Consider the following 26,286-nt stretch of genomic DNA (forward strand, 5'->3'; position numbering starts at 1 on the left):
TAGGCTTTTTTTGTTATTATCCGGTGATAAAACGAGTGATTAATTCCGCGCTTTGGGCTATTCTTTCAAGTTGTGAATAGGCTGATACACTTGATCTCCACAGACATAAGGCTACTGTTTCGACTTCAACCAAGTCTAGGCCTTGTTGTTTTCATTTCTCCCTTTTCCAACGGCCGGCTGGCATAGGGCAAACTGGAGCGACACACCCCCACAATCTTCGCTGAAAAGAAGTGACACGGTCCAAACTAGCCAATGGGCTGCAGGCTTCCGACGGCTGCGTGCCGAAGTGGAGTGTTTATGTATTCTGAGGACCAGTTTGAGTGAACTGAAGGCGGTGCCCTGTGAATCTCACCAGGCTGCACCAGTGGTCTGGACATGCAGGGGAGTGGAGGCGTGGCATTTTGTTTGACTAAATAACTAAACAATCTTTAACTATACGGTAGAACAGCGGGAACAGACGGAGATCGATTCCAGACAATCCCGATAAATGTATTTTATTACGGATATCTGCACTCAAATCTATAGAAAGCGGGTCATCTTTCTCTAGTCCAACGATGAATTCTAAACGTCTGCTTGACATGTCTCCTGTTGGAATACGGGTCGGGGGCGCTTCGAAACAAGCCGGTATTGATCAGCATGCAGAGGGCTCCAAGGGACGCAAAATTACTGTCGCCGCCACTGCGGACAGCGGTGTCATTCTGGCGTGCAAGAATGGTCCCGCAACAGGAGCAGTTTTCTACAAATTCGTGTTGGATGATGGATCTTTAAGAGAATGTACAAGACAGGACACCGTCCTCAATGTGAATGACCTGTCATCAGGGAGAGAACAATACCACCTCTTGAATAAAGTAGGTTGTATTACACGGTCAAAACCATTGCATGCCGGACGTAATATATTTGGGTCTAACAGTGAGTTGGTTAGTTATTCATTTCCACCCTATTAAATGATTCACATTAAGTTACAATGTTGCCGAAAAGCCTACTTTTGCAATCACCCGTAATACAGAACCAGTCCGCTCATAGTTTTCTGTAGCCTCTTCGCTCCGGAAGACCTGTAGCCCATACATTGTGCGCCCAATAAGGTTACAGGTCTCCCGGAGCGAAGAGGCTAACTTTGCTGACGACGTGAACCGGTTATGTTTTCAAGTGACAAATATAGGTGTCAGGCATGCGACTAACCAAAGTTAGTTAGATTATTAATTACAACTAGTAGGCTATATATGACGAATCTTAATTTGTTAAGATGGCGGCCCATTGCATGTTCAAAGTTTAAAAGTCCAGATCAGTCAAAATCATGTTTTCATGAAATTGGGTCATATGGATGAAACCATATCAAAGTAGGACTACCAAAGTATGAACATATCTGTTGCTTCTACATTCAGAAAGTTTGATCATAAATGTACAGGTCCCCTCCACCCATGTCAAACACTTATTCAGGAGGCAGGATTATTAAAAAGCCACATTTGGTAATGTTTTATTCTCTTACCTAATTCAAAATAAATTCGGCCTTTTAACCAACAAACCAGAAGGTGTGTTTGCAGAGGGGCGTGGTTTACATAGCTAGCTAGTCTACTGGTGCCAAAAATTGACTTCAGCACGTCAACAAATATAATAAGAGCTTTCACCTACTTGTCTAAAACACTTAATCCCTTTCATCTGTGTCTGGTGTTCGCTAGTAACAGGCTAACACGGTCTTCAGCCAGCATGTAACAAAAGCGGGGGAAGGATTGCCCAAAACCGCTACACAGTTGTCATATCATTACACCGAGACATGCCAAATGGAAAATTCATAGAAACGTTTTCATATTGTTGATATGCATCCTATATGAATGCTGTCTCTTTCAATGACATAGACTGACCGGGGTAAAATCTATGATCCCTTTTTTGATGTCACTTGTTAAATCCACGTCAGTCAGTGTAGGTGAAGGGGAGAAAAGGGTTAAACTAATATTTGTAAGCCCTGAGGCAATTGAGACATGGATTGTGTGTGTGTACCATTCAGAAGGTGAATGGGCAAGAGAAAATATTCAAGTGCCTTTTGAAAGGAGTTTGGTAGTAGGTGCCAGACACACTGGTTTGTGTCAAGAATTGCAACACACCTGGGTTTTTCATGCTCAACAGTTTCCCATGTGAATCAAGAATGGTCCACCACCCAAAGGACATCCAGCCAACTTGACACAACTGTGGGAAGCATTGGTGTCAACATGGGCCAGCATCCCTGTGGAATGCTTTCGACACCTTGAACATGAGGTGATTACGGCAGATAAATGGCATGACAATGGGCCTCAGGATCCTGTCACGGTATTTCTGTGCATTCAAATGACCAGCGATTAAAATTAAATTGTGTTCATTATCTGTAGCTTATGCCTGCCCATACCATAACCCCACCGCCACCACCGCCCACCGCCACATTGTTCACAACGTTGACATCAGCAAACTGGTCACTCACACGACTCCATACACGTGGTCTGCGGTTGTGAGGCCGGTTGGACGTACTGCCAAATTCTCTAAAATGACGTTGGAGGTGGTTTATGGTAGAGAAATTAACATTAAATTATCTGGCAACAACTCTGGTGGACATCCCTGCAGTTAGCATGACAATTGCGCGCTTCCTCAAAACTTGTGACATCTATGGCATTGTGTTGTGTGACAAAACTGCACATTTTAGAGTGGCCTTTTATTGTCCCCAGCTCAAGGTGCACCTGTGTAATGATCATGCTGTTTAAGGTGGATGAATTATCTTGGCAAATGAGAAGTGCTCACTAACAGGGATGTAAATAAATGTGTGCACAAAGTTTGAGAGAAGTAACATTTTTGTGCATATGGAACATTTCTGGGATCTTTTATTTCAGCTCATGAAACATGGGACCAACATGTTTAGTCTGTCTTTTCAGACTTCCTGGTAGTTTCACATGAGAGAGAAATTAATTATTCACTTTTTTTCCCTCCCATTTTTATCACGATACATTTGATGGGTTATGGTTTAGTCACACTAGAGGCTACTTTACATGGAAATCCCCCACTAATGGAAAGCGCCCACTAGTGGTTAAAAGGTTTTTGGCAATCCAAAGATACGGCACTGTACTAGAGCACACATTACACCGGTTTTAAAATCTCTGCACTGGCTGCCTTTGAGTTTTAGAATTAATTTAAAATAAATCCATGCTTGTGCACCCCAATACACGTCAGACATGCTTTTAAGTTATGTACCCAGTAGGTCCCTCAGGTCCTCTGGCCTTTTAACTATCCCAAAGCCTAGGACCAAGAGGCATGGAGAGGCTGCCTTTAGTTACTATGCCCCCAGCCTCTGGAATATCCTGCTAGAGAACCTGAGGGGGGGCAAAACTGTGAACATATTTAAAGAAGATCTTAAAACACCTTTTTGACTGCTTTTTAGTCGTTCAGATTCAGTGACACAGCTTCTATATTTCCTTACACACAAAATCTCCAGCACATGTCCCCTTCCCAACAATGTAGCCAAAGACATCTGTTAAACGGTGCCTAAAACGATCATGTGGATAGTATCAGTTCTGAGACTCCAACATTTAGATAATTTCTCTGTGTGTGTATTGTTCTTCATCCTTCAGGCAGGTTGTGGTGGGGAGGCAGATGAAAGAAACAGTGGTCTGACTGGGATCCTTACTAACGGCAGTCCCACACACTGCCTGATCCGGAAAGGGCAGAAGGCGGACAGACACGTGCACTCGGAGGCGAGGACCCCGCTGGTGCCCAGCGGTTGCCAGGCAACAAATGGACAGCAAGTTCCACCTGAGGAGAGAGACCCTCATCCCTCCTCCCAAATACCTGTCCCCCGACGCAGGTAGGGACCACATGGCTAATAACAGTTATTACCTAGTAAGGCATGGATAACGTTATGGTTATTACCTGTAGCATGGTTGCTGCCTTACCCATAGTTGGGTCTATACCATTCCAGGTCCAGATGATACAGTCATTGAATGGGGCATAGAATTTCAGAAAGTTAAAATAGCTCTAAGAATTGGCATAGAATTTCAATAAGTGAAAACAGAATTGGGTGTTTTCACCTCAAATCCCAAAACAGTCCTGAATAAACTGGAGTTTAAATGGAATTGACTCTAACCTTGTAGTGGTTCAAGCTCTCCTATGGTTTCGGGTATAAATGTTGTGGGGGAGGCTTGGTCAGATGACCGCTGTTGGATTCTTAGAATGCTTTTCAGTGTTCCAGAATACTTCTGGAATGTTCTCAAGACTTTAGAAAATACCTCAGTGTGTCAACGTTCTATAATAAGGTCAAGATTGCCCAATCATGTGAGTGAAAATGGGATGTATGACGGCCATGTTGCTGTTGACTGATAAACCTAAACCAATACGGCTCTTACTGTAATGGTGCACCACTAGCCAATGAACCAATTGCTAGATTAGTCAATGCACAAGATGTCAATGGCTTCTGTCACTGCCTTGCACACCATGGCCAACCACACAAATCGTATTTTTTTTTACCTTAACATTGAGATTCAAGTATCTCACACATTTAACGCTGCGAAAGAATACCTATGTTCCACATTGTTGAGCATGTGATCTTTCACACTAGATGACATTGTGTTGAAGCATCTGTCATGGGATTGGACATGCAATGCTGTGGAATTATCGACCCCCTAAAATCCCCACCCCCTTCTAATCTGAAAAATCATTATTATGCCCAGGCGAGATTGACTCCTGCGCCTTAATCCATGTCTCATATTCAGATGAAAGTGTTCCCACTTTCCCTTTTCTTTCTATAATCTCTCTGTGTCTATCCAGACTCGGTATCATTAAGCGTGTGTCTGTGTTTGTTTATATGTTATTCTGTCAGTGGTTTGTACTGTTGTGTGTGTGTGTGACTCAGTGGCTAGCAGAGCGAGAGAAGCTCAAGGCTGTTTTCCCTGTGAATCACATACATGCACGCACGCACGCACGCACGCACGCACGCACGCACGCGCGCACGCGCACACGCGCGCGTGCACTGGTGTGTTGTGCAGGACACTCTCTCTGATAGGGATCGACTGAAGCACAAACACAGCGGTCCAGACACAGGCAGCAGTCAGAGGGAGAGAGAGCTGTGTCTGTCCAGGGACATGGCCAGCCAGCGCTCTAATAGATAACACTGTTACATAACAGACAGGAGGTCTGGGAAAGGCTGCAGGCAGACGCTAGTTAAGCCTTTTTATTCACCATTTTTTACAACCATTGATAGGTTGGAACAACTGTCTCTGTGTGAGGGGGGGGAACTCTGTGTCTGTGTTTCTGTGTGAGGGGGGGACTTTGTGTCTCTGTGTGTCTGTGTGTGAGGGGGAAACTCTGTGTCTGTGTGTCTGAGGGGGAGGAGTTGCAATGTGGTTATACATTAACAAAGTTCCCTGCGGTAGTAGAGAGTTGCAATGATGTTATACATTAACAAAGTTCCCTGCGGTAGTAGAGAGTTGCAATGATGTTATACATTAACAAAGTTCCCTGCGGTAGTAGAGAGTTGCAATGAGGTCTTGATAAAATCCAATATGGTGGATCAATGGAGAACGATGACCTGATGAGTGTGTTGTTGGTTTAAAATCACTGTTCTCTTATATCAGGATCATGTGAAGTTCATGTGCAGGAAATCATGTGTGATGAAAGTGTCCTCCCGGGGAGCATGCAGCAAGATTGAGCATGCTTGCTTTCCAAAGTACTGACAGTTGCTGTGTGTGCGTTTTCTGTGTGTGTGTCACTGGGTGAGTAAGTATGTGGGTGAGAAATGAATTTGAGTGCGCGTGTGTGTGTGTGCGCGCAGCACACATGCGTTTGCGAGAGCCAGCCAACACAACAGCTGCCATGCTCACCTTTCACCTCTGACTTGAAATGACTTTTCTCCCTCAGTCTGAGTGGATGGACTCCCCTACTATTCTACTCTATCCTTCAGCATGTTAAACACGCTGGCCAGGGCTGCTAACAGAGTTTGAATAACGTTACGTTACATAGGCCTAATGATTCGGTCATATTTGTCGAGGCCCTTGTGGCTACATTAAGCGTGTAGATTATCTCCTCGTCTCACCCTGCTCACATCCAAATGGGGGTCTGCTCTATGTAGCATGGGCCACTTTCTCTTAGCAGGAGCATAAGGAGCAGTTACAGTCAAATCGATTCTATAATTCCATCCTGTATCTGCAATAAGAAGGAATTGGATATTGGTTGTTTGTATGGCTGTGTTCATTCCGCGATGGAACGGTTCAAGTAAGCACAGACAAGAAATGGTGGTTCAGCCCACTAGTGTCCGTCTGTCCCACAGTTTTAATGTTACAGTCTGTTGTATAGTTTTATGGTCTGACTATAGACAGTTTCTTGTTGGAAGCTACTTCTTCACAGTGTAATCGAGCGTTTGCCTTGTTTCACCTCTCAGCTGTCACACTTGTGTGTGTCTGGTGTGTGTTTGTTTCCACATTCACACCCTAGCCAGGCACTCTTTTTAAGAGGCAGTGTTTTGTAAAGTTGGGCAATGTGTTCAGTTCAGGGCTTTATCACTGTGTTACTGTTTGTCCTGCAGACAAGCCCAGACAAGCTTCTCTGCACCTAAAAGAGGAGGGACTTGGGTTGGGGCAGCTTTTTTGGTAGCCTGAGTACCAGTCTCTTTGGCTAATCCACTCCCTGTACTTCATGTCATGTGACTAAGAGACCGGCCTCTCCGCCATCTTCAAATTCGTTATCAATAAAACGTCACAATACGATGCAGAGTTCGATTTGGCAGCTTCTCTGCTAAAACCATTGACAACTGTGCTGTTTTCAAGGGATTGTTAAATACATTTTTATATCACCTCTTGACGAGCATAGTCAGAACTACACATGTCCGTTTATTCCACATTTAGCTCTATCCTCAGAGTTCTAGAGCAAGTAACTACATGTTTTTCGTGATCAGTAAACCTCAATTAAGCATGCATTTTCAAATATGTGAGGGTAGGCTATCCATTTGGCGTGTGAGCAAACAACGTGTCATTTAGCTTGCTTCATCAGATGAGGCTTTTGGGAAGAGCTTGACATCGGCAAGTCCTCTTGGTGGTAAAGTTGTCAGTCGGACATCACTATAGATGCAAATCAAACAATATTTGGATATAGCTATCTAGTTCATCTAGTTAGTTTGTTTACTAGCCATATTGATCTGTTATTAGCTAGCTGTCTACATCAAATTGGCTAATCAATCAATGTAGCCTATCATGTCTGTCAGCAGCAATTGTGATTAAACACTCTTAAAACCAATGTTGAAATGGGGATAATATTAGCTAACTTTGCTAGGTTGGCCTATGTTTGTAGAAAAAAGTGCATTAGGTCTACCTACCACTATGTTTAGCCAAGTTTCTACCGGTAGCTAGCAACGTCAACATTATCAGCTAACAGTACATCGCCAAACGCACCTTTCTGCTGCTTGACAGGCAGACCCCACAAAGGATGGGAAATGAACCGAAATCGCTCGTATTGTATTTTATATCAGTCAAATATCCAATTAATGGTGGCCAATATTGAGAGATATCATGAGGCTACCCTCACGTATCTCAACATTCAAAAAGGCACTGGCACATCTGAGCTATCTCTGTTGCAGGTGCATGGTAACAATTGAATAACATGGGGGAGAAATGAAGGAACCAGTGTGTGAGTTTCTACTTTTTACCCTCGCCTATCTGAAATGACATGATCAACTGATGTTTACTGGTCATGAAAGCATGCAGTTACTTGTTGTAGCCTGTAACTTTGATGATGAAATGTGCGCAACTGTTTTGCATGGACTGTTTGGACATTTGTGGTTCTGACTATGCTCTTCAAGAGGTCATGATATTACGACCGAATAGTTAACGTTTATTTACCAATCCCTTAAACGACACCCAGTTGTCAATGGTTTTAGCGGACCTGCGGGTCTCCGTGCCCCCCCAGCAGAAAAATCGAACGCTCTGCACCTTATTGTGACATTTTATTGATAATTACCCACATGAACATTGTATCATTAATGACCTTGAGAAAAACAGAGGATCCTGATTCGATCACCCTAACAGCTATCCTCAAATCACAATGATTATGCAAATATTGGAACTTAATTTCTCCACAGAACACGTTGGTTAGCAACCATTTTTTGTTTGTCCAGACATTATCAGTCTGTCAAAAGTTGCTAGCTCAGGTCTAAATTCTCAAACTAAATACATACTGCAATTTCAACCACAGAACAGTTCGTTTTGATTTAAAAGCCTCAGAATACAACAATGTGCCTAGCTAACAGCTAAATGTTTGTTTTTGACTTTGTTATAAATTCGAATTCTATTTTCGACGCGCCACATGTTTTCCTGGAAAACAATTCATGTTATTTCCAACAACCAATGAGCAACTCTGCCGTAAATCCAGCGTTTATTGAACGTTGAGATTATTGAAATGCCAATCTCTTTTGACAATGACAAGGTACTCAGTCTAGCTTTTTGGCAGGTTTGTTGGGAAATGCTTTGTTTTCTTATCTCTTCTCCTGCAGATTTTGGCTCTGAGGCAGTTGTTTAAGTGAATGGAAATACTGCCCCAGCCTGCTTGTACAAGGCCAATGCGACCTAATTCTTCTATGTCAACGCTGTGAGAGATTGCCACTCCGTGATAGGCTGACTGACCTAGCTTTAGCTCAGCCAGCTAACATAGGTCAGCAGCACTGTGCTTCCGGAAGCAGGATGAAGCATAGGCTACTCCATGCATTCCCACACACCACGCACGCACTCACCCATGTACAGTGCATTCAGAAAGTATTCAGAAAGTATTCAGACCCCACTTTTTCCACATTTTGTGATTACAGCCTCGAATCTTCTTGGGTATGACGCAAACCTGTATTTGGGGAGTTTCTCCCATTCTTCTCTGCAGATCCTCTCAAGCTCTGCCATATTGGATGGGGAGCGTCACTGCACAGCTATTTTCAGGACTCTGTAGAGATGTTAGATCGGGTTCAAGTCCGGGCTCCGACTGGGCCACTCAAGGACATTCAGAGACTTGTCCCGAAGCCACTTCTGCGTTGTCCTCATAGTTTTAATGTCTTCACCACTATTCTACAATGTAGGAGAAAAAAATGAAAAACCGTTGAATGAGTAGGTGTGTCCAAACGTTTGACTCGTATTGTATGTAAATAAGGTATTTCTGTTTTAAATGTACAAAAATTTCTTAACCTGTTTTCGCTTTGTCATTATGAGGTATTACAGTTGAAGACAGAAGTTTACATACACCTTAGCCAAATACATTTAAAGTCAATTTTCACAATTCCTGACATTTAATCTGAGTAACAATTCCCTGTTTTAGGTCAGTTAGGATCACCACTTTATTTTAAGAATGTGAAATGTCAGAATAATAGTAGAGAATGATTTATTTCAGCTTTTATTTTTTTCATCACATTCCCAGTGGGTCAGAAGTTTACATACACTCAATTAGTATTTGGTAGCATTGCCTTTAAATTGTTTAACTTGGGTCAAACATTTCGGGTAGCCTTCCACAACCTTCCCAGAATAAGTTGGGTGAATTTTGGCCCATTCCTCCTGACAGAGCTGGTGTAACTGAGTCAGGTTTGTAGGCCTCCTTGCTCGAACACGCTTTTTCAGTTCCGCCCACAAATTTTCTATAGGATTGAGGTCAGGGCTTTGTGATGGCCACTCCAATACCTTGACATTGTTGTCCTTAAGCCATTTTGCCATAACTTTGGAAGTATGCTTCGGGTCATTGTCCATTTGGAAGAAACTTTTGCGACCAAGCTTTAACTTCCTGACTGATGTCTTGAGATTTTGCTTCAATATAGCCACATAGTTTTCCTGCCTCATGATGCCATCTATTTTGTGAAGTGCACCAGTCCCTCCTGCAGCAAAGCACCCCCACAACATGATGCTGCAACCCCCGTGCTTCACGGTTGGGATGGTGTTCTTCGGCTTGCAAGCCTCCCCCTTTTTCCTCCAAACATAACGATGGTCATTATGGCTAAACAGTTCTATTTTTGTTTAATTAGACCAGAGGACATTTCTCCAAAAAGTACAATCCTTGTCCCCATGTGCAGTTGCAAACCGTAGTCTGGCTTTTTTTTATGGCGGTTTTGGAGCAGTGTCTTCTTCCTTGCTGAGCGGCCTTTCAGGCTATGTCGATATAGGACTCGTTTTACTGTGGATATAGATACTTTTGTACCTGTTTCCTCCAGCATCTTCACAAGGTCCTTTGCTGTGGTTCTGGGATTGATTTGCGCCTTTTGCACCAAAGTACGTTCATCTCTAGGAGACAGAACGCGTCTCCTTCCTGAGCGGTATGACGGCTGCGTGGTCCCATGGTGTTTATACTTGCGTATAAACAGACAGCGTGGTTAAGAAGGCGCAGCAGCGCCTCCTCAACCTCAGGAGGCTGAAGAAATTTGGCTTGTCACCAAAAACACTCACAAACTTTTACAGATTGAGAGCATCCTGTCTTGCTGTATCACCGCCTGGTACGGCAACTGCTCCGCCCACAACCGTAAGGCTCTCCAGAGGGTAGTGAGGTCTGCACAACACATCACCGGGGGCAAACTACCTGCCCTCCAGGACACCTACACCACCCGATGTCACAGGAAGGCCATAAAGATCATCAAGGACAACAACCACCCGAGCCACTGCCTGTTCACCCCGCTATCATCCAGAAGGCGAGGTCAGTACAGGTGCATCAAAGCTGGGACAGAAGCTGTTTTTCAGTCTCTCGATCTCAAGGCCATCAGACTGTTAAACTGTTAAATCAGACTGCTGCCAACATACTGACTCAAATCTCTAGCCACTTCAATAATAAAAAATTGGAGGTGATAAATGTATCACTAGTCACTTTAAACAATGCCACTTTATATACCCTACATTACTCATCTCATATGTATATACTGTACTCTATGCCATCTACTGCATCTTGCCTATGCCGTTCGGCCATCGCTCATCCATAAATTTCTATGTACATATTCTTATTCATTCCTTTACACTTGTGTGTAAAAGGTAGTTGTTGTGAAATTGTTAGATTACTTGTTAGATATTACTGCATGGTCGGAACTAGAAGCACAAGCATTTCGCTACACTCACATTAACATCTGTTAACCATGTGTATGTGACCAATAAAATTTGATTTGTTTAGATTTTCCCGTGATGTCAAGCAAAGAGGCACTGAGTTTGATGGTAGGCCTTGAAATACATCCACAGGTACACCTCCAATTGACTCAAATAATGTCAATTAGCCTATCAGAAGCTTCTAAAGCCATGACATAATTTTCTGGAATTTTCCAAGCTGTTTAAAGGCACAGTCAACTTAGTGTATGTAAACTTCTGACCCACTGGAATTGTGATACAGTGAAATAATCTGTCTGTAAACAATTGTTGGAAAAATTACTTGTGTCGTGCACAAAGTAGATGTCCTAACTGACTTGCCAAAACTATAGATTGTTAACAAGAAATGTGGAGTGGTTGAAAAATGAGTTTTAATGACTCCAACCTAAGTGTATGTAAACTTCCGACTTCAACTGTAGGTAAGTAGTTTGATGAGGAAAACAAATATTGAATACATTTTTGAATAAGGCTGTAAATATTACAAATGGTGGAAAAAGTGAAGGGGTCTGAATGCTTTCTGAATGCACTGCATGCATGCACACGTACACACACACACACACACACCCCTCCAGAGTAGGCATCTGTCTTCCGCAGTGAAGTTTGCTCTGTGTGGGTGAAGGTCAAAGCAACAGCCTGCCTGGTCTCAGTCTGGATCTCATTGAGACTGGAAGGTGAACCCCCAACCAACCCTCTTTCCCCCAACCTCTTCTCCCTAGTCCTATACACAGGCCCTATTATTACCCTTTCATAAAGGGTTGTCGTGTCTTGACTATCATTGTGTTTGACTGTTATTTTATAAAATAATTACATACCACGTTCAACTATTACGCAATTACATTAATCATATAACAATTAATTAAGTAGTAATCGGGGGCACCACAGGAAAAATGATTTAACAAGTTACTATCTCCCGACTAAAGTCTAGATATAAATGTCTCTTTTATCAGTCATTTCGTTCATTCTTATTTGCCTTATCAGTCTCATTCTGACTGTCGTAATATCCTATAAATCTGCACAAACCCTAGTCTCCATGATGAATCAGTCATATACAAATTGGGTTAACCCTTGTGCTGTGTTCCGGTTGAATTGGACCGATTTACAAGTTTTCTCTCTGAAAATGTAGTTAATTTAATCGGATTGTCATAAGGTTCCATGACTTTGTCCACACAGGGCATCTGAACACACAAAATACATTTTGATAATTTTCATTACATTTTGGGTGTTTTAACTTTTGTACACCTGAGGTGTTCCCGGTCAAAAATGACCGGTCATTAGAAATGAATGGGTGAGACTACAATTACTGTATAAAATTGAGTTCCAGCATATGTCCATTCATCAGATGGACACACTTCCTCTCCCAGACCCCCACATGCATGTGTGTTTGAGCACACACACACACACACCTCACTAGCCTTCTTGGCTTCCATGGCAACCCCCACGGGAACCTTTCCCCCAGGGGAACCACACCTGTTGGCATTCTCACAAACAATCGCAACATTGTTTCAATAATATATATAGAACTTTTCTCCAGCTCTGGTATATAAAGCTTTTTTGAGGCCTTGCTCACAATTCATTCTGTGGCAGCAAAATGACCAAACGATAAACTGTATGTGAGGCTCTTGATCATGTCTTTGATCATGACACTGGTGAGGAAGAGAGAGTCCTTCTTAAACTTTGACACAAAGTAGTCTGTGATAAAGAGCACTATGTTTCATCTGAGTATTTGTTATACTCAAAATAATCCATATATTCAGCTTTTTTTAAAACTCAAAAACAAGTTGTATGAGCTCAGGTCAATGGGGCCTACAGGCCATAAATAGCAAATAGAAGTTGAAAACTTGTAATGTACACAAGAAATTAAGTTGATAAAAAGATCTAACACAACATTAGGTGATAATATATGTATTATTATGGATTTATAATCAGCTATAATGGGGCAGTTATTTTGGAATGGGAACACCGAATTAATTAACATGAAACAAACTAATTAACATGAAACGAACACAACATGAGGGTTAATTATTTATTTACTAACTAAATAATCACACAATTACATAAACACATAAACAGGATAACTTACACATTGATTACTACACAATGCAATGAAAGGTCCCAAGTGGACTAAACCGATATGACGGCTTGTTACACAAAATGACGGATTCAAAAGAGAGGGAGAGCCAAAGGAATTACACTATCGTACAGACAGTTGAGAACTATGCTCATGGAAATGCGAATACTTTGCACATGAACGGCCGCTCATTCGAAAGAATTGCAATGCACATATTTATGTGTGCATGTCTTTGCTGTCTCTCTGTTGATAACACTCGATCCGTCTGGGGAGTAATTCGACAAAGTCTCTGGTTGTGTAAGTGTCTGGTGGTCCACCAGAGATCACCATGTCCTTTAGTTGAGTAGGTTGGTCTCGGAATGTCTGTTAGAACAGCAATGTTCATTAGAATGGATCTTTCAAAGTACCACCCGGTGGTTCTCGGTCAAGTTTACTAGACTAAAGTACTTAAACAGCTGCAGACAATGTTCCTGTGTGGTCTTCTTCCTCGAGAGAGAGTTTCAGAGTTTTTCTAACCATTTTAAACGCAGCCACGCTCCACGTTTTCTGGTCTCATAGAGTCTGACCATTCTTGACGTCCGGTTCCACACCGTCTGCCTGCTAATGTACATTTCGTTAGGAGGGGTTTTATGCACTCTGGCAAAAGGGGGCGTTCCATGACGCCAACATAATGTCTGTGCTCACGTGGGTGTGGTCACTGACTGGTTAAGACTTTATATGAAAAACCATTCCCATATTTAGAAGGCTAACATCACATTACATCTTGTCACAAATAGTTTCATATTTAATCATATAAGATCCACAACATTTGGATGTAAACCTGACAACTGTGAAATATACACATTCGCGTTGAGATTGCCTGCAATGACAATAAGCTCTGTCCGATGATGCTGTGCCACACCGCCGCAGACCATGACAGACCCTCCACCTCCAAATCGATCCTGCTCCAGAGTACATGCCTCGGTGTAACACTCATTCCTTCGACGATAAATGTGAATCTGACCATCACCCCTGGTGAGACAAAACCGTGACTCGTCAGTGAAGAGCACTTTTTGCCAGTCCTGTCTGGTCCAGCGACGGTGGGTTTGTGCCCATAGGCGATGTTGTTGCCGGTGATGTCTGGTGAGGACCTGTCATAAAACAGGCCTACAAGCCCTCAGTCCAGCCTCTTTCAGCCTATTGCGGACAGTCTGAGCACTGATGGAGGGATTGTGCGTTCCTGTGGTAACTCGGGCAGTTGTTGTTGCCATCCTGTACATGTCCCGCAGGTGTGATGTTCGGACATACCGATCCTGTGCAGGTGTTGTTACACGTGGTCTGCCACTGTGAGGACGATCAGCTGTCCGTCCTGTAGCGCTGTCTTAGGCATCTCCCAGTACGGATATTGCAATTTATTGCCCTGGCCACATCTGCAGTCCTCATGCCTCCTTGCAGCATGCCTAAGGCACGTTCACGCAGATGAGCAAGGACCCTGGGTATCTTTCTTTTGGTGTTTTTCAGAGTCAGTAGAAAGGCCTTTTTAGTGTCCTAAGTTTTCATAACTGCCTACCGTCTGTAAGCTGTTAGTGTTTTAACGACCGTTACACAGGTGCATGTTCATGAATTGTTTATGGTTCATTGAACAAGCATGGGAAACAGTGTTTAACCTCTCTAGGGTACGTGAGACGGTAGCGTCCCACCTCTTCAACAGCCAGTGAAACTGCAGGGCGCCACAACAGAAATCCCATAATTAAAATTCCTCAAACATACATGTATTTTACACCATTTTAAAGATACACTTGTTGTAAATCCAGCCACAGTGTCCGATTTCACAAAGGCTTTACGACGAAAGCAAACCAAACGATTATGTTAGGTGAGTGCCTTTTCACAGAATAACACAGCCATTTTTCCAGCCAAAGAGAGGATTCACAAAAAACAGAAATATAGATCAAATTACGTTGGATCTTCATCAGATGACACTCATAGGACATCATGTTACACAATACATGTTTGTTTTGTTCGGTAAAGTTCATATTTATATCCCAAAATCTGAGTTTACATTAGCGCCTTATGTTCAGAAGTTCCAAAACATCCTTTGATTTTGCAGAGAGCCACATCAATTTACAGGAATACTCATAATAAACATTGATAAAAGATACAACTGTTATGCATGGAATTTTAGATGCACTTCTCCTAAATGCAACCGCTGTGTCAGATTTCAAAAAAGCTTTACGAAAAAAGCAACCCATGCAATAATCTGAGACACAAATATAGCCGCCATATTATGCAGTCAACAGAAGTCAGAAGTAACATTATAAACATTCACTTACCTTTGATGATCTTCATAAGAATGCACTCCCAGGAATCCCAGTTCCACAATAAATGTTTGTTTTGTTCGATAATGTCCATAATTTATGTCCAAATTCTTTCTTGTTGTTCTAGCGTTCAGTACACTTTCCAAACTCACGATGCTCGGGCAGGTCCAGCGGAAAGTATGGACGCAAAGTAAAAAAAAAAGTTATATTACAGTCCGTGAAAACATGACAAACTAAGTATTGAATCAATTTTTAGGATGTTTTTAACATAACTCTTCAATAATGTTCCAACCGGAGTATTCCTTTGTCTTCAGAAGTGCGATGGAACAGAGCTCACTCTCATGTGAACGCGCATGGTCAGGGCATGTTCAGGTCATGATAGACCTTACCCATTTCTCTCTCCTTCGGCCCCACTTCACAGTAGAGGCAGCAGACAAGGTTCTAACGACTGTTGACATCTAGTGGAAGCCTTAGGAAGTGCAACATTACCAGTATCCCACTGTATGTTCAATAGGAGCTGAGTTGAAAATCGACCAACCTCAGACTTCCCATTTCCTGGTTGGATTTTTTCTCAGGTTTTTGCCTGCCGTATGAATTCTGTTACTCACAAACATCATTCAAACATTTTTAGAAACTTCAGAGTGTTTTCTATCCAAATCTACTAATAATATGCATATTCTAGCTTTTATGGTTTTGTAGCAGGCCGTTTACTCTGGGCATGCTTTTCATCCGGACGTGAAAATACTGCCCCCTACCCCAAAGAAGTTAAACCCTTTACAATGAAGATCTGTGAAGTTATTTGGATTTTTATGAATTATCTTTGAAAGACAAGGTCCTGAAAAAGGGACGTTTCTTTTTTGCTGAGTTTACTCTCCCTAATAGTAAAGTTTCTATTCTATTGGTCAGTTTATCGACAAATAGCCTATTCCAAACAGACTCTGGGACAGTTGTGCGAAGATAGAGCCCAAATTCAATCAACCAGTAGGCCAAGGCTACATAAAACATAAAAATAAACTTTCATAAGCAATTAGTCTGATGCGAAGCTAACTAAGTAAAACATGTATGAACGTGTTAAATTATTATGGGTCGTGCTGTCATTTTCAGGTCCTGATTGGTCAACAAGCTTATTTGACGTGTATCTTTTTTGACACGTAAATACCCAAACGGTGGTCCATATAAAACACCATTGTCAAAAGGGCACCTCACATGCGAGCGGTTTCCTGTGACAGAGATGAAAATATCGTAATTTAGAAAGGGAGGAGTTCTAATAGGCTACTTTGAAGCAAGGTATGACATGACTCGTGTATTAAAACATTCAGGTTTCAAACAATTAGTTTTTTCTGAATGCTTAAACACTAACAGTGATTCTTGAAGCACTATCTCTGAAACCATCAACACTTGTAGCCAATGCATTTACCAAGTGTACCAAACTGAATGCACGTTCTCTGCTTTACACTCAGTTTGCAATTTTAATAACACACTTCTAGCAAAACTGTAAACATTGGTCTCTACATTGCTACACTATTTCGCCAATTGCCTTTCCACATTGACACATGTGAAAACACTTTTAGATAAAGAGTTCACTTACAAATCAGAGCTTGAGCACTATAAATAGGCCACAGGTAAACATTTGGTTTGGACAAGAATGGTGACCAATATTGGACACAGAGTAAGCGGGGTTAGAACTAGAGTAGGAGGTGAAGTTGGACGAGGGATGAATGAGAGGACGGGGAAGAGGAAGGGGAGTCAGGAACACAATAACTGATGAAATCAGAGCGACTGTGGTTGACCATGTTGTCAACTATGGGATGAGCATGAGGGAGGCTGGGCAATGGGTTCAACAAATCTGAGCCGCTATACTGTTGCAGTATCATCCGGATATTTCGAAATGAGAACCTATAAGTAAGTGCTGTTGTCTTACTGGTACAGTATGGTCGTGGCCAAAAGTTTTGAGAATGACACAAATATTAATTTCCACAAAGTTTGCTGCTTCAGTGTCTTTAGATATTTTTGTCAGATGTTACTATGGAATACTGAAGTATAATTACATGCATTTCATAAGTGTCAAAGGCTTTTATTGACAATTACATGAACTTGATGCAAAGAGTCAATATTTGCAATGTTGACCCTTCTTTTTCAAGACCTCTGCAATCTGCCCTGGCATGCTGTCAATTAGCTTCTGGGCCACATCCTGACTGATGGCAGCCCATTCTTGCATAATCAATGCTTGGAGTTTGTCAGAATTTGTGGGGTTTGTTTGCCCACCCGCCTCTTGAGGATTGACCACAAGTTCTCAATGGGATTAAGGTCTGGGGAGTTTCCTGGCCGTGGACCCAAAATATTGATGTTTTGTTCCCCGAGCCACTTAGTTATCCCTTTTGCCTTATGGCAAGGTTCCTCCATCATGCTGAAAAAAGCATTGTTCGTCACCAAACTGTTCCTGGATGGTTGGGAGAAGTTGCTCTCGGAGGATGTGTTGGTACCATTCTTTATTCATTGCTGTGTTCTTAGGCAAATTTGTGAGTCAGCCCACTCCCTTGGCTGAGAAGCAACCCCATACATGAATGGTCTCAGGATGCTTTACTGTTGGCATGACACATGACTGATGGTAGCGCTCACCTGGTCTTCTACGGACAAGCTTTTTTCCAGATGCCCCAAACAATCGAAAAGGGGATTCGTCAGAGAAAATGACTTTACCCCAGTCCTCAGTATTCCAATCCCTGTATCTTTTGCAGAATATCAGTCTGTCCCTGATGTTTTTCCTTGATAGAAGTGGCTTCTTTGCTGCCCTTCTTGACACCAGGCCATCCTCCAAAAGTCTTCCCCTCACTGTGCGTGCAGATGCACTCACACCTGCCTGCTGCCATTCCTGAGCAAGCTCTGTACTGGTGGTGCCCCGATCCCGCAGCTGAATCAACTTTAGGAGACGGTTCTAGCGCTTGCTGGACTTTCTTGGGCACCCTGAAGCCTTCTTCACAACAATTGAACCGTTTCTCCTTGAAGTTCATGATGATCCGATAAATGGTTGTTTCAGGTGCAATCTTACTGGCAGCAATATCCTTGCCTGTGAAGCCCTTTTTGTGCAAAGCAATGATGACGGAACATGTTTCCTTGCAGGTAACCATGGCTGACAGAGGAAGAGCAATGATTCCAAGCACCACCCTCCTTTTTGAAGCTTCCAGTCTGTTATTTGAACTCAATCAGCATGACAGAGTGATCTTCAGCCTTGTCCTCGTCAACACTCGAGACACAACGAGAGAATCACTGACATGTCATCTGGTCCTTTTGTGGCAGGGCTGAAATGCAGTGGAAATGTTTTTGGGGATTCCGTTCATTTGCATGGCAAAGAGGGACTCTACAATTAATTGCAATTCATCTGATCACTCCTCATAACATTCTGGAGTATATACAAATTGCCATCATACAAACTGAGGCAGCAGACTGTGAAAATGTATATTTTTGTCATTCTCAACTTTGGGTCACGACTGTACTTTCTACGCTGCCTAGCTCAAGAAAACATTTCAAGTTATGTGGATGAGGTCTTATGGCCAGACACAAAGGTGTAGCCTCATTTTTTTTTTGAATTTTTTTCTTCTTCCCAAGCACAAATGTTTTTTCTTCTACTGCGCTTTTGTTGTTTGAGGAATGTTAGAATTTTTTTTGTATTTGTATTGATAGTGTGTTATGTTCGGAATACACATACTTTACACATGTGGATACCTGTGTGCATGTGTGTTTACTACATGTATGACAAAACATGATTGCCCTGCACACAGAAAAAGAAAAAGCCACAAGTGTTTTTCATTTATACTATCCGTGCGTGGTTGTTGCTTCGTGTGCTTATTCAAATGATGGTTTGTGTGTATTGTATTGACGCAAAAACACACATATATATATATATATATATATATATATATATATATATATATATATATATATTTAATGAGTTTGAAGAGTTTTGCAAGAATTGTTTGCTTTTGCAAGAGATGTATAATGTTTTGCTGGTTTGGTGTCAGGTTTTGTGGTTAGTGTAGAGTTTTGCAAAAATAGCCTATAGTTTAAAAAATTGTGCCTAAGCAATCAGACAACTGTAAGTATATGTTTTCAAAATGCATAGCCTACTGCCTCCAGCTCATTGCAAAGTGGTGTGTGATGTGCTGAGGAAACCTGTCTTCTGTTGCATTTGAGATGCAGCAGCAGGCTCTGTATCTGTATTCTGCACGGGTGTGCTAAATAAGATGCATAACAAATATACTGTAGCCTACACGTGCCAATTCAATTCCACAAAATTATGCAAATGAACCTACAGACCGATAAGCATGACCAGTCAAATGTATTTACATCAATGAATTGGCTAAAAGGCATTATTTCACAATATGATTTTTTTTCTTCTTCTCCCGCACAATCGAGGGGAGTTCCTTGCTAATTAGTGACCTTAATTAATCAATCAAGTACAAGGGTGTAGCAAAAACCCGCAGACACTCAGCCCTCCGTGGAATGAGTTTGACACGTGTTTTATAGCCTCCTCACCGACACTGTAATGGAAAACTGTAATTTATATGGTAATTTGAGGTATTATCAACATGTTTAACTGCAGCATGCTGTATATAATGGTGCATTGTGGGAAAATTGCTGTATTTCATATGGTACTGTAATTCCACCCCACAGAATACAGTGTTGTACCTAGCTTTTGACAACTAGTGGGTGCATGGTATTGTTGTATCTAGCTCATTAACATATTTTTAAGCGTGCCTTGAAAGAGGCTATATTTGTTGCACCCGTGAGTGAGAATGCTGTACCAATTTAACTCCTATGTGGTTATAGTGCCCCTTCAATTTAAAATGTATAGGGGACAGATTAGAGCGGCACCAAGTCTTAAACCTTAAATGTTTTTGCTGTGTTGTTTTGGTCGGTGACACTTTGGGAGCCTTTGTTAACTACTCTAGATTTGCAAGTGATATAAAGCACAAAATATTTATTTACGTGCTGTAACCCCGTAATGTTACGTTCGATACCGGAGCTCTGAGGCGTGCGTTGAAATAAAGCGGTTTATTTCAAAGCACCGTGCCGGTGCTTATATCGCTTTATCAGAAGGATGTGATGAATGACGTCTGAAGCCTCGTTTCGTCGAACGACCAGCTGATCGGTTTGGTATTGGTTTTGGTAGAAGACAAAAAGGCTACACTGTGCGCGCGTCGGCGTGTGTGACGTTATCTATAATATTTTGCCTGCTCTAAATTATTTTGACCAGCAGGTGCCACTTGTGTACACTGTCCTGATCAAAGCCTCGAGTAATGAATCTATTTTCAACAAAATTGGCTGGAAATGCTCCATGTTTCGGGAAGCTTAGTTTCCCCATCACTAGCTGTAATGCGGAAACACTTTATGAAGCAGCCAAACTGCTTGCACCAATCCTTTGTAATTAAAGTACAATAGTGAAATACTAACCCCTCCTCTCAATAAATGTCATTCATCCATCCATTTATTCATTCCGATTACTGTAGCATTTACTTTTTTACAGTATAATATAGTACATTTTACAAAAAAAAAAAATATTTTGCCATATGAAATACAGAACTTCGCTCGCCACCGAGCTGCCTGTAAGATACTGTCAAATGCATGGCAACCCCTTTGCAGTGCACAATAATACACTTACATAAGACCTTCTGATCACCACCACCACCACCACAGCTCTCTCTCTTTCTCTCTGTCCTCCCGCCCCTTCTCAGACCAGATGCAGCTGCTCCTCTTTTCCCTGTTTTGTCTGTCTCTACGCTCTCGGTCTGTCTCAGCGGAAGGAAAAAGAAAGGGCAGTAAGAGTTGTTTGGCTGGTATAGAAGGATATTTCATGGTTGAACCCCGCTCCGAACCCTCTTCGTGTCCTTTATCTTTCCCATCTATCTCCCTTTCCATCTCTGTGACCTCTCCCCTTCCCATTAACCCCTCCCCCCCCCCTCTCCAGGTCACAGATACCAGCTGACCGGTTGGAGTGACTCTACTTGTTTCACCTTTGCATTGATTTCAATATGCTGCCACAGCACTTACACACACACACACACACACACACACACACACACACACACACACACACACACACACACACACACACACACACACACACACACACACACAAATGACCCATCCAGTGCCAATGCATGTGTGATCAACTGTCGACCCCCGTCCAGCTTGTACAAGCTGCTGTACAAATCAAAGGGCCCAGGACTGAGTTTGGGAAACCCTGCTCTAAGGGAACATAGTGAAGCTGTCACAGTTAATTTAACATAGATGTCAATATGTATCTTATTTTCTCCCCACTGTTGTTAGGCAACATGTGCCGAGGTATTTATAAACCCGCTGAATCAGGCTCAACTTTCCACATTCAACATGGTTTCCTAGTCTATTTTCAAAGAATGTCACTAAAACTATTCTTGACATGGTGAGAACGGGGCATTACATATGTACTTTAGCTCGTTATACATCCTACACTGTGTTTACTCAGCCATTACCTTGGCTTCTGTGGAGGGGGGGGGGGTCATTCTGAACACGAGTGGGTTAACTCCTGCACTCCTGCCAAGATAATATGGAGCTTTCTGGCAGAAGGACGGTCACAACGTTGCAGTGGAAAGGTCAGCTCTGCTGGTGTGTTCTAGTACCGACACACCAGAGCAAACCACAAGGACCTGAGTGAGTGTTGTCTGTCTGTGCAGAGAGAGAGGACTGAGCTGTCCTATCAAAGCCCTGTCATCCTCTCGCTAGTCTGCATGCATACTAGGGCTGGGGATTGCCAGGGACCTCACGATAGGTTATTATCACGATACTTAGGTGCCGATACGATATGTATCGTGATTCTCACAGTAGCCTAGTGGGCCAGTAACCAAAAAGTCACTGGTTCGAATCCCAGAGCCAACTATGTGAAACATCTGTCGATGTGCCCTTGAGCAAGGCACTTAAACCCTAACTGCTCCTGTAAGTTGATCTGGATAAGAACAGCTGATAAATGACTCAAATGTATTGCGATTTGATGTTCCAAACATATTGCTCACTACATGTCTTGTTTAGTCAGGGAAATAAAAGTGCTGAAAACATCTTAGTTCACTATTTACAAATTGATACTCAAATATCAAAAAGTATTGTCAAATATAATTTTGTTCAAAAATAATATTGCGATATGTTAGTGAATCCCCCCCCCTCCCCCCCCCCCCCCATCACTAATGATACCACCATGGCAATAATTGAACATGAAAATGGATGATATAGATACATCTCATTGAAGCTGACAGTGTACGTGCGTGCATATGCTTGTGCTGTGTTGGCGTGTCTTACCTAATTCCTCCGACTGCTTACCAATCCACCCCCACATCTTAATCATTATTTCTCTTCCACCTCCTCTATCTACTGTCTACAGCAGGGAGGAAGAGAACCACCAAACATTTCTGTCTACATTTTACAGAATCCTCCCACCGGAAAATCTTTTTTCACCACTGGGCTTTTATTCTGTCTACTTTTCAACCGGTTGGTTTTGGTTTGTTCTGAATGTACAATAAACAATAGGAGCCAGTCACTCTAGCCCACCACATACTGCCCCTGTGGCCTGGCTAGTTAGTGGTTAAGGAAAAAGCATCCGTCTAAAAACACTGTAGCTGGAAAAAGTATATCCAGGTTTGCCCGCTGTTCACGTGTTCCCTTTTTTTCTGCTCTCCAAAAAGTATTTGGTAACACTTCACTTGGAACAACTTCTTATGAAGTGTTATATTGCCTTTATAAATGTAAGCGTTCGGTGTCTGCGTGTGCCTGTGTGTATGTTTGTGCAGCTATGGAGAGGTTGGTGTTTACCTTTTTTTACAGGCATGGTTACCAGCTGCGACTTTCTCTGGTTTCACTTCAACCTGTGATCGAGCTCTGCTTTACTGGAACTCTGTGTCATCCCTTGTCTTTTTTACAGGCATGGTTACCAGCTGTGACTTTCTCTGGTTTCACTTCAACCTGTGATTGAGCTCTGCTTTACTGGAACTCTGTGTCATCCCTTGTCTATATGGCTTACACCGTACCCAAACCGGCCGCGCGCCATCGTGGTGCAAATTGATTTTGTCCCCCCACACCAGACGCGATCACGACACGCAGGTTGAAATATCAAAACGAACTCTGAACCAACTATATTAATTTGGGGACAGGTCGAAAAGCATTACACATTTATGGCAATTTAGCTAGCTAGCTTGCAGTTGCTAGCTAATTTGTCCTGGGATATAAACGTTGAGTTGTTATTTTACCTGAAATGCACAAGGTCCTCTACTCTGACACTTAATCCACACCTAAAACGGTCAACTGGTGGCACGTGGGTATCTGCTTCTATAAACCAATGAGGAGATGGGAGAGGCAGGACTTGCACCTCTTTCAGTGTCACAAATAGAACTGACTTCTATTTTAGCGCTTGGCAACGCAGATGCTCGTTGGTGTGCGCGAGTAGTGTGGGTGCTATAATTGAATAACATGTATGTTTACATTTATTTTGCAAAGCACGCGATGCGAGCGGTGTGGTCAGCATGTTAGATTTACAGCACAACATCACCTTCAACGCTGTTATCAAACTTGTGTGTTGCATTTGTGTGGTACATTGCACATCGCTGTGTGTGTGTGAATTATTGTGTGCACGTCATAGAGATATACAGTACCAGTCAAAAGTTTGGACACACCTACTCATTCCAGGGTTTTTCTCTATTTTACATTGTAGAATAATAGTGAAGACATCAAGACTATGAAATGTAGTAACCAAAAAAGTGTTAACCTCTAACGCCTACCAAACCCGGATCCGGGATCCCCCCCATCACAAAAGCTGACTAGCATAGCCTAGCCTAAAGCCACAGGGATATCATATAATAAAATGTTCATGAAATCACAAGTCCAAGACACCAAATGAAAGATACACATCTTGTGAATAAAGCCATCATTTCTGATTTTTAAAATGTTTTACAGGGAAGACACAATATGTAAATCTATTAGCTAACCACGTTAGCAAAAGACACCACTTCCATACTCCACCATTTTTTTTACTCCATCAGCAGCTATCACAAATTCGACCAAATAAAGATATAAATAGCCACTAACCAAGAAACAACCTCATCAGATGACAGTCTGATAACATATTTATTGTATAGCATAGGTTTTGTTAGAAAAATGTGCATATTTCAGGTATAAATCATAGTTTACTATTGCAGCCACCATCACAACTCTCACTAAAACGACTAGAATAACTACAGAGACCATCGTGTATTAGCTAATTACTCATCATAAAACATTTCTGAAAAATACACAGCGTGCAGCAGATGAAAGACACAGATCTTGTGAATCAAGACAATATTTCAGATTTTCTAAGTGTTTTACAGCGAAAACACAATATAGCGTTATATTAGCTTAGCACAATAGCGAACATCACACCAGCATTGATTCAAGGCAAAAATAGCTATAACGTATAAACCACCAAAATATATAAATTTTTTCACTAACCTTCTCAGAATTCTTCAGATGACAGTCCTGTAACATCATATTACACAATTCATATAGAGTTTGTTCGAAAATGTGCATATTTAGCGGCACAAATCGTGCTTATACATTGAGAATAGTGTCCAAAATCTCAAGCAATCTGTCCGGCGCCATCTTGGAACGGCACCTATTCTTATCGAAAACTATTCATAAACTTGACTAAAAAAATACAGGTTGGACAGCAATTGAAAGACAAATTAGTTCTTAATGCAATCGCTGAATTACATTTTTAAAATTAACCTTACTGCGCAATACAGGCTGCGATAACGCAAGGCTACACTGCAAGAAATGGCGTCTCATGCATTTTACTTTTTTCAACAGAACAATGAATTATCAGCATAAATAGTTCTTACTTTTCGATGAACTCTCATCAGAATCTTGGGATAGGTGTCCTTTGTCCAAAAGAATCGTTGCTAGGTTGGAGAACGTCGTCTTCAGAGTTGCAATTAGCAGTAAACATTAGCACGAAAGAGAGAGATACCCAAATTCCTACAGCGCCAAGGAAATAAATACCCGAAAATCGCAATATACTGACATAAACTGATATAATTCGGTTCAAAATAACAAGATTATGATGTCTTTAAAGCATATATCGAATAAAAACACAGCCGGAAATGTCAAAGATCTATAACCGATGTTTCCAAAAAAACGTCCCAAGGTCCTCAATGCGCCAGAGCGAAGGTGAAAGGAATGAGCCACCTCGTTCCCAATCAATTTATAAACTTTGGGAACTACGTAGAGTCCATTTCAAGTCTCCCTATTCGCTAACAACCAGGGGAAGGCGTATGCAGTGCATCTCAACCAATAGAAGACAGTCAGAGTTATCCACAGGTCTGGGAACAGCGAGCAGATTTCAGCATTTTCAAATCCTCATAGGAGAATTGCTCTAAGTCCAGTTCTGTTTCACTTACAGACATAATTCAAACGGTTTTAGAAACTAGAGAGTGTTTTCTATCCAATAGTAATAATAATATGCATATTGTACGAGCAAGAATTGAGTACGAGGCAGTTTAATTTGGAAACGAATTTGTACTATGTCGAAATGGCACCCCCCTAGTGGCAAGAAGTAAAAAACAAATCAAAATATATTTTATATTTGAGATTCTTCAAAGTAGCCACGCTTTGCCTTGATGACAGCTTTGCACACTCTTGGCATTCTCTAAACCATCTTCATGAGGTGGTGGAATGCATTCCAATTAACAAGTTTTCCTTGTTAAAAGTTTGTGGAATTTCTTTCCTTTTTAATGTGTTTGAGCCAATCAGTTGTTTTGTGAGAAGGTGTGGGGGTATACAGAAGATTGTC

General features: G+C 41.9%; 1 protein-coding gene across 2 annotated transcripts in view; it reads left to right on the plus strand.

The window, feature by feature from the left end:
* Positions 1-289: 289 nt before the first annotated feature.
* Positions 290-26,286, plus strand: part of LOC120020188 (zinc finger protein 704-like) — an 81,925-nt gene continuing 55,928 nt past the window's right edge. Inside the window, exons 1-2 of one of the 2 annotated variants that reach the window (XM_038963683.1) lie at positions 290-848; positions 3,588-3,820. In XM_038963683.1, coding sequence (XP_038819611.1) covers positions 555-848; positions 3,588-3,820 — 527 coding nt within the window. In that variant the 5' untranslated portion in view covers positions 290-554. The remainder of the gene's footprint in view (positions 849-3,587; positions 3,821-26,286) is intronic. The other variant, XM_038963682.1, reaches the window with a different exon arrangement.

Source organism: Salvelinus namaycush, chromosome 25, assembly GCF_016432855.1.
Source record: "Salvelinus namaycush isolate Seneca chromosome 25, SaNama_1.0, whole genome shotgun sequence".
In the NCBI taxonomy this organism is placed as follows: Eukaryota; Metazoa; Chordata; class Actinopteri; order Salmoniformes; family Salmonidae; genus Salvelinus; species Salvelinus namaycush.